This window comes from Falco cherrug, chromosome 4 (assembly GCF_023634085.1).
Source record: "Falco cherrug isolate bFalChe1 chromosome 4, bFalChe1.pri, whole genome shotgun sequence".
NCBI lineage: Eukaryota > Metazoa > Chordata > Aves > Falconiformes > Falconidae > Falco > Falco cherrug.
The window spans coordinates 81,724,175-81,740,288 of record NC_073700.1 but is presented as its reverse complement, the minus strand read 5'-3'; the positions used below and the strand labels follow the sequence as shown (position 1 = coordinate 81,740,288).

General features: G+C 34.7%; 1 protein-coding gene across 2 annotated transcripts in view; it reads left to right on the top strand.

Annotated features, from left to right (window-relative positions):
* The window catches only part of DGKB (diacylglycerol kinase beta), a 363,946-nt gene that overhangs the window by 144,342 nt on the left and 203,490 nt on the right, over positions 1–16,114 (top strand). For both annotated transcript variants that reach the window (XM_055710145.1, XM_055710144.1), the window contains 3 exons: positions 10,675–10,760; positions 13,145–13,234; positions 15,894–16,054. In XM_055710145.1, the coding sequence (XP_055566120.1) occupies positions 10,675–10,760; positions 13,145–13,234; positions 15,894–16,054 (337 nt within the window). The remainder of the gene's footprint in view (positions 1–10,674; positions 10,761–13,144; positions 13,235–15,893; positions 16,055–16,114) is intronic.

Sequence of the window (16,114 nt, the reverse complement as noted above, 5' to 3'; positions counted from 1 at the left end):
GAAGAATTGCAGAAACGCATTTCAGGAATTTATAACAAAATTTAACCGAGAGAAAACTAGTAACCAATATTTTTTTTTTACATCCAGTATAATAGAAATGCTATACTAAAGACTGAGATGACAACTTTTAATACAACTGAAATTGTTTTTTCAAATTAATCTTATTTCATGGAATTATTTTTTTTTATAAATAAAAATCAAACCCCACTTACTGACTGAATGTCCATCCATTACTGACTGATGGTTTTCATGTTGTGATGTAAAGGAAAATGTATTTTAAGGCAGAAGCACAAGAGGGCAGTGTTAAGTTCAATCTGAAACCCTGCACTGAAGCGATTTAAACTTCAGTCTTTTGAACTGGGACAGTTTCTAAGAAAATTTTTTAAACTTCTCTTCCTATTAGGAATCAAAGTAGTTTTACTTCAGAGTCACTTTGAAGAAATTTCTAATTAAATTTCAAACAGACACTGCATTATATTAAGCTTGTTTTGGTATATTTTTTATTCATTCCACAGAAATGAATAATCCTTAATTTCCAGTTTATCTCCTGCCATCGCTTCTTGCCCCCGGCAATACTATGTAGGCTGTATATAATTTGTCCCTTAAGTGAGCAATTGAATAAACTCTTTATTTCACTTACCAGTCATTGTTTCTCTTTCTGCGAGGGCTGGATTGTGTAATAAAACCTGCCCATCCATCCACTCACTCATCCATCTCTATAATGCCAGTTAGAGTGGGTTGTCAATCAAAACATTACATGTATTTAATATTGTCATATGTGTAATTTAGATTGGAATAGAAGAGTGGGGGGTTGTACAGCACAGAGAAAACCAAAAGTATATTCTTCCTACCAATTACTGTTATTTAGTGAAAAGGGATGAACAATATATATTTATTTTAAAGCATTTATTATTATTGTAATACATCTTAATTTGAGCCTGAGATTTTTTTTTCTTTTAAATATTGTTATCAAATGTTTCACTCAACCTATAGAATGTTTATAGTTTTAGGGTAGCATTTGCATTTTTTTGGTAGAGGCATGCTGTCTGTTTTCACCCACAAATTAATGTGTTGGTTTTTTTGGTTTTTTTATGATGGTATTTTTTCTCATATTCTGCTGTCATCAACCAAGACGATAACATTCGCGAGTTTTCTGACTTTGGCCAACATTAATTAAAATTTGCAGTTCATTTCTGTCAAATATCTAAGTATCTCCTGTTCAGATATTAGGGAGAAAGACAAGAGAACTAGGAGACCAATATAATCCTAAATCTTAGGGGAACTACGAAACCACTATGTTGTTTTTCAAAAGTCAACAGCTCAATCACTAGGCCTGTTGTTCTTTCTCTGCAGTGGGATAACCATGTTCTTTCACAGGAATGTGTTGGAATAGGGCTCCTTAGCAGACCTGAGCTGAAACAGGGTTAAAAAAATCTTCTTTAGAGGAAGAGGAGCCACTTGTGGAGTCCCATATTTGAACTTCTTTGAAATCTGGAGATAATAAAATTCATTTTTCCTTTTTAATCCTCACCCTTAAAAAACCCAAACCAAAACAAAAATAAACCACCAAAATGCAACAAACAAAACCACCTCCTCCATGTTTCACAATATCAGTTATTGTACATTTTTTTCATAAATATGCTGGCATGTAGCAGGTCAGCAGGAAAATATTTTGAACAAGTTGGCAATGAATGCCCCATCCCTGGAAGTGTTCAAGGCCAGGCTGGATGGGGCTTTGAGCAACCTGGTCCAGTGGAAGGTGTCCCTGCCCATGGCAGGGGTGTTGGATTTAGATGATCTTTAAGTTCCTTTCCAACACAAACCATTCTGTGATTCTGTGAATTTCAGTATTGCCGTATGAATGTGCAGTTACTCCAGTGGTTGTTCACCTACTTTCATAATAGATGGGATGGTACTTGGAGAACTGCAGGGACAGCAACAAAGATGTTTCTTGTAGCTTCTTAGCATGCCTAAGCTAAGTTTTTGAGAGCTGTTTATGCCAAGACTTGTACACATTTTATAAATATATATATATATATATAAACATACGTACATGATGCAAATAAATTGCACAGTAGCCAAGTTTCTGACATGGATTCCTTTGCAACAATGGAAACTGACCTGCTGCGAGGCCTGAAAATCAGCCAAAGGGCAACAGTAGACTTTAAACACTGGCATAATAATTAATGATTTAGGTATTTTTATTTGGGAGTAGAGAGATACAGGTGAGCTGGAGAAGCCCTGTAAGCCTGAGCCCAGGCATAAAAGGTATTCCACAGTTACAGGCTGCTGGTTAACAAAGTGACGTGAAAATTGCCAGCCTGATACATTGTGTAATTTGTGCCTAGCACCTGTGTTTTCAGCCTTGAAAAGAGTTTCCCTGTTTGGTTGTTGTATCTCTATAGGAGTCTTCTACTTCTGACAACAACTGTTATTGTGGATTTAATGATCTTGAAGAATCTGAAATTCTGTTATTGTTCACCTCACAGAGAGGTGAATAATAGCTGGATGAATAGCAGTCGAGTCACAGATCCACACGGCTCTGTAGAGAGGTCACTGTTTCACAAAGGTTTTGTCCCTCTGAAAAGGCTCCTGTTCCCTTAAGTCTATTATGTAAAGTGTCTAATTTATGTTATTTTTATACTCCATAATAGAAATTATATCCACTGAAGTTGTATTTCTTTGTAACTTCCTTAAGCATTTAATTTGGAGAGCATGTATTTTTAAAATTTTCTCTGCAAGTTTACCTCAACAGGCCTTTTTAAATCTTAAATTTTGTCCACTTACAAGATGCCTGAGAGTCAAACTGAATCCCTACAACTTACCCTGTAATTTAGTTGGGAATCTACACACCTGGGCCTTTATAACTTCACAAAGCAATAGGCCTATTTTGAAAATTATACTATTTTCCCTGATTATTGGAATTGATTGCCAGAGCATTTCTTTGCGCTTCGACATTTGGAATATCCAGAGTATTCTGGGAAGGCTTATACACCAAGAATATTTTGAGAAGACAACTGCATAGGTATTTTCTTCTGAACAAAACCTTGAACCTGGTCCATATTTCTTTGAAAGAATTACATTTTTGCCAAAGAATGGCAAAGCAAGCCATGGTGGGTTGGTTGTACTCTATTGATTAAGGTTACTGTTGTGCACCGTAAATCAGTAGTACTTAGAACTCAGTAAGTTTTCACACGTGAAACTTAAACCTTGGGTTTACAGATAAATTTTCATGAGCTGTAAACAGTATTTTTACATGTGTGCCATCTGTGGTGTTTGCTGCATAAATAGCACAATCTTTAAATACTGTAAATATCACCAATTTCCACTGCTGTCTCGGTCTAGACTTACAAAGTTTTGAGCCAGATTCATTCACCTCTCTCTTAATCACTATAATTGTTCAACAGTGAGTTTGCCACGTGCTTACAGGCTTTGTCTGAAGTCTATTTCAAATGCCTTTGCTGTGTCATTTAGCCTGCTTATTAGTTTGCTTTTTCTCGTTCTTGAACTGGTTCTTTTTTCTTGGTGTCATGATTTAACCCTGGGCAGTAACTAAACACCACGCAGCCACTTGTTCGCTTCCCACACAGTGGGATGGGGGAGAGCATTGGAAGAGTAGAAGAGAGAAAACTTGTGTGTAGAGATAAAGACAGTTTAACAGGTAAAGCAAAAGCCATGCACGCAAGCAAAGCAAACCAAGGAATTCATTCACTGCTTGCCATGGGCAGGCAGGTGCTCAGCCATCCCCAGGAGAGCCAGGCTGCATCATGTGTAACAGTTACTTGGGAAGACAAGCACCATAATGCCAAATGTCTCCCCCTTCCTCCTTCTTCCCCCAGCTTGCATATACTCAGCATCATGTCATATGGTATGGGATACCTCCTTGGCTAGTTCAGGTCAGCTGTCCTGGCTGTGTCCCCTCCCAGTTTCTTGTGCCCCTCCAGCCCTTTCGCTGGCAGGGCCTTAGAAACTGGAAAGTCCTTGGCTTAATATAAACATCACCCAGCAACGACCAAGAACATCCGTGTGCTGTCAACATTGTTCTCACACCAAATCCAAAACACAGCACTGCACCAGCTGCTAAGAAGAAAATTAGCGCTATCCCAGCTGAAACCAGGACACTTACTTGTTCAGCCCCCAAAATGCTTTTGACTATTAACAGTTAAGTTACTTCTGAATGTATGGAATCCAGCATCTACCTCACCCACTATTTAGCCTATATTGGTTCACTTTTCCCCACAAATGCTTCTGTATTTCTTCTTCTGACTGGCATGTATCTCTCCCAAATCTGTAAGGTTTCTATCTTGTGGGTATTATGCAGATAAATAAATCTCATTCTTGCCGGGATCATAGGTTTGACACTATCATTATTGTTCATTATCTGTATCAGAATGATTTGGGGCTATCTACTGACTATAATGCTATACTGTAAAAATAGATTGGTAATACCTCTTAAGGAATAGTTAAGGAAAACTTAAGTTTTGGTTAGACAGGACTTTGAGCAACCTGTTCTATTGAAAAACTGTCCCTCCCTGTGGCATGGGGGTTGGACTACATGATCCTTAAAGGTTCCTTCCAACCTGACCCATTCTATAATTCTATATTGATGGGTTTTTTGAGTGTGAAGTATATCATATGGACCAATGTTTTCAGTGTTGGGTACCTGACAGTAAAGTATCTCCTAGATTCATGGAGTCCCTTCAATATCCCATGTGATTACACACTAAAAGATGAGGATCTTGTTTTTCTAAATGTGCCATCATGGTTTTTAACAAGCAAGATTTTAAATTGGCGGTCAACTTTACCTTTAGAAAGTATGAACCAAAACCCACTATTTTTAGCTGCAATATATGTATCTGCCAGTTAACTGTTGCATGTTAAACTGCTATATATTGTCCCATGCAATGGTAAACTGGATTTCTTGAAACTATTTTTATTAATTTACTGGAATTGCTGTCTCATTAATGGTGTCATTACAGTGTACAGAAAACTCTTAACTGGGAGTTGTAATGAGGTTAAAGTGTGTTTGTTGTCCAGTTCCGTGGCCAGCTCAGCTTGGCAGTCTAAAAGAGGAAAAACTGTGTTAAAGTTTTCATTCATATTCTCAAGCAAATTACCATTTGTTGGTGATTGTATTTGCTTTGTTTAGTAAAATGACAGCAATATGATCATTACAATAAAGGAGTAAACATCTCAACAATGGAATTGCTTTGTCTTTCAACTTGGTGCTTTCCTAAGCATAGTTATTTAAGAAGAATCAATGGTGAGGTGAACATCTAAATTAGTGAAATTGTTAGATTAAACCCGGCATTGTGAATTCACAAGTGGACAGAGTATCTAAATTAGAGTTCACCTTCAAGTGTCAGTTATCCATCAGATCGGTCCTTTGTCAGCATAAATCTGTTAATGAAGGTTTGGCTCTAATTTGCTTTGAGCTGGTGGTATTTGGGGTGAACATTTATCTTTCATTCACTTCTGTTCACAGACAGCATAAATTCTATTCTAATATGTGAATGTTTTACTAGTTAATTTGTAATCATCAAGCTGATAAGTTGCAGATGCCATTCGAGAAAATTTTGATAATATTACTGTATTTGATTTATGCCATACTTTATGAAAAATAAATATTTATTGAATTTAATGATTTTACATATTTATTGGTTCAGTATTATTGTCTCAATACCTTTGAGACCAGCCTACTGTATCACTGTGAATATAGAAGTTTTGAAACAGAAGTCATAACAAATAATTTTTAATACAGTTTCTTTCTAAATCATAACTCAAAGCTTCTTAAGTCCTCTATGTTGCAGCTGATTACCATTACATGCAAGTATTGTAATTGGCAAAGTTCATGTACTGTCTATAGTAATACTGGCTGAGAAGCTATGAGATAAAAATATTTACAAATTTTACTGATTATCTATTTCTAAAGTACTCTCCTTTTCCAAAAAAACGAATCCAAATTATTCAGGGGTAACTGTAAAACCAGCTCAGTAAAAACAGCATTTAGATTATTTAAGGGAAGATTTCTCTAATGCAGGCAGGTACTAAGTTCTGTTCTCTTTTTTTTTTTTTGCACTTTGAACTTTTTGCAGTGGAGAAATGTACCAAATTAAAGAGTATTTTTGTATCCACTGATAATTTGCAGTGGATTATTCTTTGCTTGGGCTGTTAACACTTCTGCTTTTTGCTTCCACTGTAAGTGAAGGAAGACTGGCTGAATGATTTCACACAGTGCTGCTGTTGTGCCGCCTTGTGTGGCTGAGCACATGAAATAGCTGCATAGTGCACTGCTTCTAGGTGCCGTTTAAAATAGTTTTACTGTGAGTGGGACAGGAAATTCTAAAGCAGTTCTAAAAAAATTAAGGAGAGGTGAGAGGGTGGGTCTGTGTTATCTGTGCATAAATCAATCAAATTCATGATTCAATATCAAATATTTAAGTCCTGTAGCACTGATGGGTTATTCATCAATAGTTTTTCTGCGTTCATATGGGTTTGATGAGGTGATTATGGGAAACTGAATTAGAATAGCATAGCTAGTTGAAACAGTTGCCATCTTTCAGGTGGAAATTACTAATTTATTAGCACAAACTCAATAATTGCCTGTGTGTGTGATCCTTGTCTCTGGCAAAATAAAATAAAAATAGGTTGGTATCAAGCACCTTCAGTGGTTTAAATTATTTGTTTTACTTCCAGCAGGTAGGAAACTGGATTAGGGAAGACTAAAACATGTCAATTTTCAAGAGAGCTATCCAGATGAAGATACATATTGATAGGTTTTTCAGCTCAGTCTTATGGTTGAGCCTGTGTCCTATGTTAATTATTGACCATGGACCAAGAACTACGTCCGTTCTTATGAAATTTGTAGAATGTTAAAAGTCTGGAGATACAGTAAAAAAAAAAAAAAAAAAAAAAAGGAAACTGCAGTTTAATGATATGAGAATTCAATCATGAGGCAAGAATTAGATGATCTTGTCAATTTTGATGATAGAAATACAATCAAATATAATAATCTCTTGTAATCCGCATTTAGAGATTGATTGTATTGACCTTCCTCCATAGGGAAAAAAAAAAAAAAAGGTTCATTTTCCAGAATCATCTAACAATTCACCTAGCAAAAATATCCTGCTGTTTTAAAGCCTTACTGTGCAGCCATACTTTTTTGTGTCTTCCTGTGGATTATTATAGTTTTCGCTTTTCATCTTTTATTCCCCAAAATATCAGGAGTTGGTTTGTTGTGTGGAACAAGATGTTAGTAAAAGTTCTGCTGATCTTTCTCGTTGCCTTATTGCCAGTGATTGAAGAACAGGTGTAATTTGGGTTACAGTCTCTCACCCTAATGTTCTTAAGTACCATTCCAGCTCTGCTGACTTATGTTGTGATGTAGGAAAGATTTTTACTATAATGTCTATAAAAATCAGGCCTGTATAAAATAATATCTACCTATTCTTATATCCATAAATAAAAGGGGAATTTTTTTGGTGGCAATATTTTTCTTCATTAAAATATATCAAAATAACGTGTTGTATTAAATGACAGTGTGAGTTATAGTACAAATTCATTTGATACCAATAAAATACATGTTTTGAAGTTGCTGATTTACCTGTTTCATATATTCTATTTAATTTCTGTCAGTTATTTATGTAATTTCTGTAAAGTTTATTAGTATATGGGACATTTGTGCTTTGTACTTAATGTCATGCCAGTTATATTGTGCTATGTAAAGAGTAATTGTCTAAACTGTTAAAAAGTCATCATCATAATTTTTTAAAAATTAGAGAAAACTTTTGGGAAAGAGACCCATTGTAAGTAGTGTTTTATGTTTTTATGTTGTTTGATGTTTTTTATATATACGTAAAATTGTTACATAATTTTATAAACGAATTCAAGAAAATAGGAATTAATTTTCTATTCTGGTTCTTTACCTTAGTCTGATAAAGCCTTTACGATGGCTTCCACTTTTTTATTTCCACTTCAAATAATTTTAACCAAGTTCCTCTCCAACGATTTATTCTTTTTCAAACCACATAAAAATGTTCTTTGAATAAGAGGCAACAGGTACTATTAAAACACTAATTGACTAATGCTGTCTTGTTAGGCAATATTTACTCTTAAGTTCTAATAAGAAATCTGTCAAATCCTTTCTTTACAGTTATAACATCTATTGAGTTTGAATGAAACCTTATAAATAGGAAACCATGTTACTTTCCCAACTCTTAATGTAGGCTGCACATTCTAATTCAATGAATGAAATTTATTTACATATATAATTATACAACTATATTTAATTTTATAAATTAATTTGGTTTTATAAATATTTATATCTGTTATAGTATATTTATATACACTACATTTATGTATGCAAATATAAAATGTAAGGTATATTATACTTTTATATATTTAATTATATATTTATATAAAATATGTATCTTTTAATATTAAAATTCATAAAAAGAAAGTAATGCAAACTTAGTGCTGTACAATAAAATGGTTTGGAAAAATCGCTGTGTATGAATATAAAATGCTGCAGGCTAAATATAAGTGAAGCTGAGAATTTTTCTGATGATACGTTTTTGTCAGATTCCTCAATCCTCCACTTTCTTGAGTAGTTATAATTTTTTGATGAAAATTAAATATACAGTCAAAACAGAAAAGGAATGTTTGATAGCCATATGGTAAAGATGCTTTTTTATAAAAGGGGAGATGGAGGTTTAGGTTATGTTCTGCCCATCTGGATTAATGTTAGCATCAACCCTGTACTTCCGGTGTTGGTTAGTTTGTTTGGTTGGTTCATTTATTTGTTTTTTCTAGACTTTGTTTCTGACATCTATTATACGTGGTAAGAATGCTTAAATATTTATAAAGTTCCTACCCTGCTGTCACCTCTGTGCTGTAATTTGATTTTAAATTAATCTGAAATGCCCTCAGTACTGGAAGCAATATAATTAAATCCACTAACTTTCTACAGACCAAACACATTGGTTCGAAATGGGTGATGCGAGGCATTTATCTCTTTGCCAGACCTCGTGAGCTGACAGAGATGCACACCTGTGCGCTAGGGCATATCTCAGTGCCCACTCTTACAGTGGTAGGAGGTGACTTCCAGCAGAGGGTCTTTCAGCACATATGCTTATTAGAAGATGTGTTCTCCAAATATACCCAGTCAGATTTGGCACATGATGTTTTGGATGGGAGGAGATCCTATAGCATTTGTCATGCGGATGTGTGAAGTAGAATGTAAGAGGTGAGAAGGGCAAAGCAGAATTTAATACAGAATAAGTAAGCATCCTTCAGACATAGTACTTGACACCTGAAATTGTCTAAGAGCTCTTCTGAGCAAAGAAAATTAGAGGGAGTGGGACAACAGTGTGATGGGCTTAATTCTATGTAGCTTTGCTAACCTTGAAAATCTGGTCTAAAATGAATAGAACAAGTTGTCCTGTTGTCTTCTACATATTAAATAACATTTTTTTTACCATTGTGCTTTTTGTTTCCTTCTCTCATGCTCTTTCTTTTACTCTGTAGTTTTCATGTGTTCTTGATTTTATCAAAAGGCCTAAAAGAATTTTTAAAACTTTCTATGGAAAGAAAAAACATTCTCTGTGCATCATTAAAGTGTCAGATGGAAAATAGCTTGAATTAAACACTTGCAAGTTATTGTGTATATTTATCCGTATTTAAGAATTTGGGTACAATGTGCTAATTGTGTGTTTATTAGGAGATTACAAACTGGAAATCAAATCTGGTCACTAACATATAGAATATGCATTACTATTTCATTGAGACTAATGAACAGAATATATGCGAATGTTCACACACGTATATAGAGTAATTCTGCAAAATTACTGGGAATTTTTTGACTAGTCACAATTTATATGTAAGGACGAATTTCAGTATGTGTCAAAAGCAATCCTGAAAAGATGCTTTTGGATTTAAAATACTGCAATTTAGAATTGTTTTAATATATCCTTACTTTTCATCATTATGGAACATTGGTATTGAATGAAGTGGATAATGAGGTGGTGATACGGTACAGCACTCTACTGATACGGAAGCAGAAATAGCTAGCCAAATACTACCAAAGATATTTCACTTTTAAAGTATGCTTTGTAGGATGATGGAATTGTTGCATTCAATGTGATGCTTACTCATTTTGTATTAAACCATGGTGCAAAGTTGTTTTTATTGACCACAAAATGCTCAGCATATTATTTTTTTAGTGTACTGTCAGAAATATGCTGTTTCCATATGCTTTTATAGACAGCACCTCACAAGGAAATATTGTGGCTAATATATTTAGCCACCTTAGACGTTTCTGTCTTGAGAGAATACATATCCATTTACAAGAGGGTAAACAGGTAACGTTTTCTGACATGAGTTTCAAACAATATTTGAACAGGGACAAAGATTTGGATTAACCATCGGGTCTAAGCTATTTCTAGTATTAGTGTGCCACAATAACACTTGAATTAAGAATTTAATATTACCTTTTTCAGATAATATGATGTTGGATTGTATTTGTCTAAAAAATGAATGCATGAGCAGAGGTGATTATTATTTCAAGTGTTCATTTGCTATTTACTATAAAATGAAATGTTTTAAGACATAAAATGTTTGCATAATGCAAAATGCATTTATAATAATTAAATAGATATCTTCATTTACTGTTTTTAGGTTAAATTTTTTCCGAGATGTTCCTGAGTTCAGAGTACTAGCATGTGGTGGAGATGGAACAGTAGGCTGGATTTTGGATTGCATAGGTAATCAATAGTGTTTATATAGTTTTGCTTGACTTAGGTTTTTTATTTACTGCTGTTCCCTGTATTCCAAAGTATGGATACAGCTATTTCAAACAAGATCTTGTTCATTTAAATTTTTGAAATCTATTAGTTTGGGACATTATTATTTATAGGGATATTCAAATTGCAAAAGATATTCAAAATCCCTAGACAAGTCCAGTGTTTGTAGTCCTGTGGGTTTGCAGAAAGCAAGACATTTGAATCAATCAATTTTATTTTCAGTTTGAAGTCTATTTCCCAAACTGAATCAAATCTAAGTTGTTTCTTTTAAGACCATTTATTTGCCTTAGCTAATTTGCTTTTTCAGTTACCAAATTTTTGTTTATGCTCCATTTTTCCATAATGGAGACAATGGGCTAACAGCCATCTCTATTTTGGAGTTCTTTTAGTCAGTTAGCCATGAAGTCCTCTGTACAAATCATTAGGAAGGCCCAGAAGTTAAGATATTGCAGACTTCTCAAGGCTTGTTAGGCAGAATATCTTCCACACCACAGTCATTTATTTGGTGTTAGAGGGACTATGGAAAAGAAAAGGAAAAAGAAAAATGGAATGCGTGACGATAGCAATTAGGAAGGGGATAAAGAGGGGTCAAAAGGCTCAACTGAAAGTTTAGATGAGGTGTGTGTTTTGTGGAGGGTGGGGGACCAGAAAACCTTTTAAAGTTCAGTGAAAAGTAAAAAAGGTGTCATGAAGGAATGGATGAGAGCAAAGGCATATTTCTAATCTTAGTTTGAAAAAAAAATTAATATATTTTTGCAAACGCAAGCTGTCGATTGTATTTCTCAAATAGCTTTCAAAGGCATAAATCAATGGACATAAATAGCAGGTGTTATTGCCTAAACTTGGAAGGGTGAAGTTTTGCAGCTGTTAATTGTATCATCACTTTGTTTCATGAGGTCTAAAATGTCATGCAGTTACTTTCTCTTTCAGTGGCATATTTGAAAAAAAGACTGCATTTTTTTCTTAATAAAATACTATCATCTGCAGCAATTTTTGTTGCACAGAACTATTTATTTAGGGGACCCAGGATCCATTTGTTTCATAGGTACAGGAAACAGATTTTCAATGCTTCCTTTTAGCAAACAAAAGCTGTTTGGCATATAAAGTTCAAGAAATCATTCTGAGAAACAGACACCTTCTAGTTTGGTCTTTTCTTTCCTAATCTCCTGATATAAAAAGAATCTTAGCTGAGAGCAAAGGAAGAAGAAAAATCAAGAAAGAGGAAAAAAATCAATAAAGAGGGAAAAAAGCGCCAAAATAAATCAAAACTTTTTTTCTCCTCAGTTTGAGACTTTTAGAATTTTTATTAATTATTATTCTTCTTCTAAATATCATATTCTCTTAAAGATTTGCAGTACTCTGGCGTTGTGAATTTTAAATCTTCCTAAAGTATTGATAAGAGGAATTGATACATAACACGATGCCTTTGCCACATCTATTGGATATATAACCTGATGCTGAGAATTGCTGATAATTTTGCATAATTCTATGAACAAAACAGCTGATTGTTTAATTGTTCAAGTATGACTTTTAAACTAGACATGCTACTCATTCCAGTTAAATGGGGAATTTGACAAATTATATATTTGATATATTATACCTGGGGGATAGCTGTACCACTTTAAACTTTCAGAAAGGCTATATTTCTTGACACAAAGGTTTTCCTAATGGATTTTGAACAGAGATCCTTTGGCTTAAAATGCTAGAAGAGTACCAAGTCAAAAGACACTGTAAATTCTTACATTTCAAAAGATTACTTATTAAATGCAAGATACCAACTTAGAGACTTGATCAGATAGATCAATGCTCATTTTGAATATCAGGTTTAATTCCTGATAGGCAAACCCCTGGTGTTGGTTCCAGGGAGACCTTGGTAATGGTGCTCATGTGTATACAAAAATCCAAGTGAATACAGTTAAATACAAATTTGGTCACCCAGGTGAAAAACTACAGATTGATCTCATTATTCATGCCCTGAACTATTATTCTTTGCATTTATAGCTGGGAGTGGCAGAGCAAAGAGCAGCAGAGAGCATATGTGTTCGGTCTTGGAAAGATCTTGAGTATCATTGCTTACGCTTGTTTATCACACCTATGGGTGACAACAGTCCTTGTGATAAAAATAGAGTAAATTAGGATTAAGGATTGAACATTGACTGGAGAAGGGGCTGCATAATGGATGGCTTGATGAAATGCTTGTTGCTGAGCAGACAGCATGATCTCATATACAAAATGTGTATCACTGTTTTTCACTGAAACAAAACCCAACACAGTTTCTATATTGATACCATACAATTAGATTTTTTTTGTCCCTTAGTTATGTATTTTTCCTTTTTTATTCACAGAAAAAGCAAACTTGATCAAGCATCCTCCAGTTGCTATCCTGCCTCTTGGAACTGGCAATGATTTAGCAAGGTGCCTGAGATGGGGAGGAGGTAAACACAAATTAAAATTCCATGTGTTATGTAATTACAAGAAAAAAAACCAAACACTTTTGCATCAAAGTCTACTCTCCACGTTTGGATTTCTTTTTTATGATGTATGTAAAGAACTGTTATCACCTTTCCTCTTTTTGGAATTAGCTGTCTGTAAATGTTGTATGAACAATTTTATAGATATTAAAGGTTATAATCATTCCTCATACTTTGTAGTTTCTGCTGACACCAACAAGGACAAGGCTCAAAAGTGCAATGAGATTAGTATGTAGCTATTTGGTTGCCTTTTTACCATCTGTATTACATTTATTTCTTTGATCAATACCTTATGAAAGGAGTATTATTAAATGGATTTTAATTGGGGCTGTTCTGAAAGGGTTACTGAAAACAGCTAATAATGGGTTTGGAGTGGTTTCCCCTTTTTTAATATTCATTAATATTAAATGAAAAAATGTGGTTCAGCTTCAGAGTAGTTTCTTTGATCCAATCCTCTTCTACAGATCTACATCTAGAGATCCAACCCTCTTCTACAGAGGATTCCAGACAATAAGTGCTGTGGTGATATTTATTAGAAAATGAGAAGTCAAAGAATGCTGAAATGAGAATATACGTAAAGTCAAACCTTTAATACCCTTTGCATCCTTTGCCGGATGTGTGGAGCCTTACTCTGAGCTCCTCCAATAACTTATTTCCATTCAGGATTTGCATTGCAGGCTAGCTTGAAGGAGACACAAAGAAGAAAGCCTTAAGAAGACTCAGTTTCTGGTGAAAGTATGTCAGTTTATGGGCTCATAGCCAGTTCTATTTCAGGTCTCAGTTGGTTGTTTCAGTTTAGATGATGTGTATGTGGAACTTTTCTGTTTATGTGCAACTTCTCAGCCTTTGTGGATATCTCTTACTTCTGTCTCATCACAGTAAGTTTCTTTTCCAAATGTCTGCCTTGTTACCAGATACTCTTTAGCAATTTCTCAGTAGTTTCTGTGCTCTAGAACTTCTTTATTAACCATCATGTTCTGCCAAACCATTGGAGAACCTCCTTTATTTTCTCTGTCAAGACTGGCGATTGTTTATTCACAGGGACTTAGGAAGAAAAAGCAGACGCTATCACTGCCACCACCACGCCCCATCCCCTAAAAAAACCCGACCAAAAACCCACAAGCAAAAACAAGCAAACCCCCATGCAAATCTGCCTTGCTTCACTTTCTGAACAGTTCATAGAATAGTGTCATAGAATAATTCAGATTGGAAGGGGTCACAGGAAGTCGCTAGTCCAATCTCCTGTTCTAAGTAGGGTCAATTATGACAGCGTTTGATTACATTAGTCAGGACCTGTCCTTCCATTCACTCTTATTTATTTACTTTCTGTTTGGAGTGATTCCATCTGGACTAATGTAGAAAAAGACAGTATGAAAATAATCTGGCTTCCAGCATTCTTTGCCCAGTTGCTTTGTGGTGTAGACAATGCCGTAACACAGATTTTCTGGAACTTCCATAGATGGGAGAGGAAACAGGGCTTCCAGAAAATAAATTACTGGTGAGTGATCTCAAGGATGTAGACAAAGGGAATCGTGCGTAGTGCTGTTTTGTGGTGGTTGAGAGAAACTAACAAAAACATACTATGCAGCCATAAAGAAGTACTTCAGCAATGAGTTTAGAGCGAGGAGGCTTTGAATGGCTTTGCTTGCTAACACTGTTAACGACTAAGGAAGTATATGTTGCTTGAATATGAAAATTTATTTCTAATTTGAAAAGGAATGAATCCACAGATCTTAGTTATCTATTACAAAGTAATTTGGCCTGAATAGTATGCAGTGTTGATAATGTCACTTAGTAAAATCCCCACACTTTTTATGCATGCACACACGTACTGTATGTTGTGTATGCTCAGCAGTATGTAAACAGGTTTTCCACTGAGTTTCATATACAGTGTAATGAACTACTACTAGTGAATTACAAAAAAAATGTGTTTCTTGGCAAGTAAGAGCAAGATCTCTCTACAGAGCAGAATGAGGCTTAGAAAGAAGTTGTTGAAAGATGGAAAAATATCAGTTCTGCTGATAAGTCATCAGTTATGCATTTCAAATTTTTGTTTTGTTATGCTAAACCACATTGAAACAATCAAAACATAATAGACAGCTTTTAGCCTTTCAGTCTCTTGTCAGACTTTAATCAGACAAATCTACTGTATGTCTTTCTTCCATACATTTTGAAATCAAAGGAATTTAAATATTAAGATTAATTTCATAGCAAGAACATTTTGTAAAGTATAACCTTAGGTTTTTTGATGACTGCTATAATTGTTTGGAAAATTCAAAGGACTGGAAAGTTTTGAAGATCAAATTATTTTCTCCAGTATAGGTCTGATGCCCAGTGAAATCTGTAGAATTAATCTAAGTTTACATTAATCTAGCCAAGTGCAGAAATCAGCTTTGTACTTGTACTGCTTTTAATGAAAGGTGCTGGAAAATTGTCAATATTCCAAACGCAGTCCTACTTTTCAGGTCTTATGTGCATAGTTTTCATGTTTCCAGTCACAGAATCACAGAATAGTTTGGGTTGGAAGGGACCTTTAAAGGTCATCTAGTCCAGCCCCAGAGAATGAAAATGGGATGAAACTTTTTTTATGCTTGATTAAATAATCGTTTTCATGTTTTGCTAGGTTATGAAGGTGAGAATTTGATGAAGATCTTAAAAGACATTGAGAACAGCTCAGAGATTTTGCTGGACAGGTGGAAATTCGAAGTAATACCCAACGATAAAGATGAGAAAGGAGACCCAGTGCCTTACAACATCATCAACAACTACTTTTCTATTGGCGTGGTAAGACTTATACTTATCCTTAAGTGATTTTCTGTTTTGAATAAATATTTGCATTGTGTG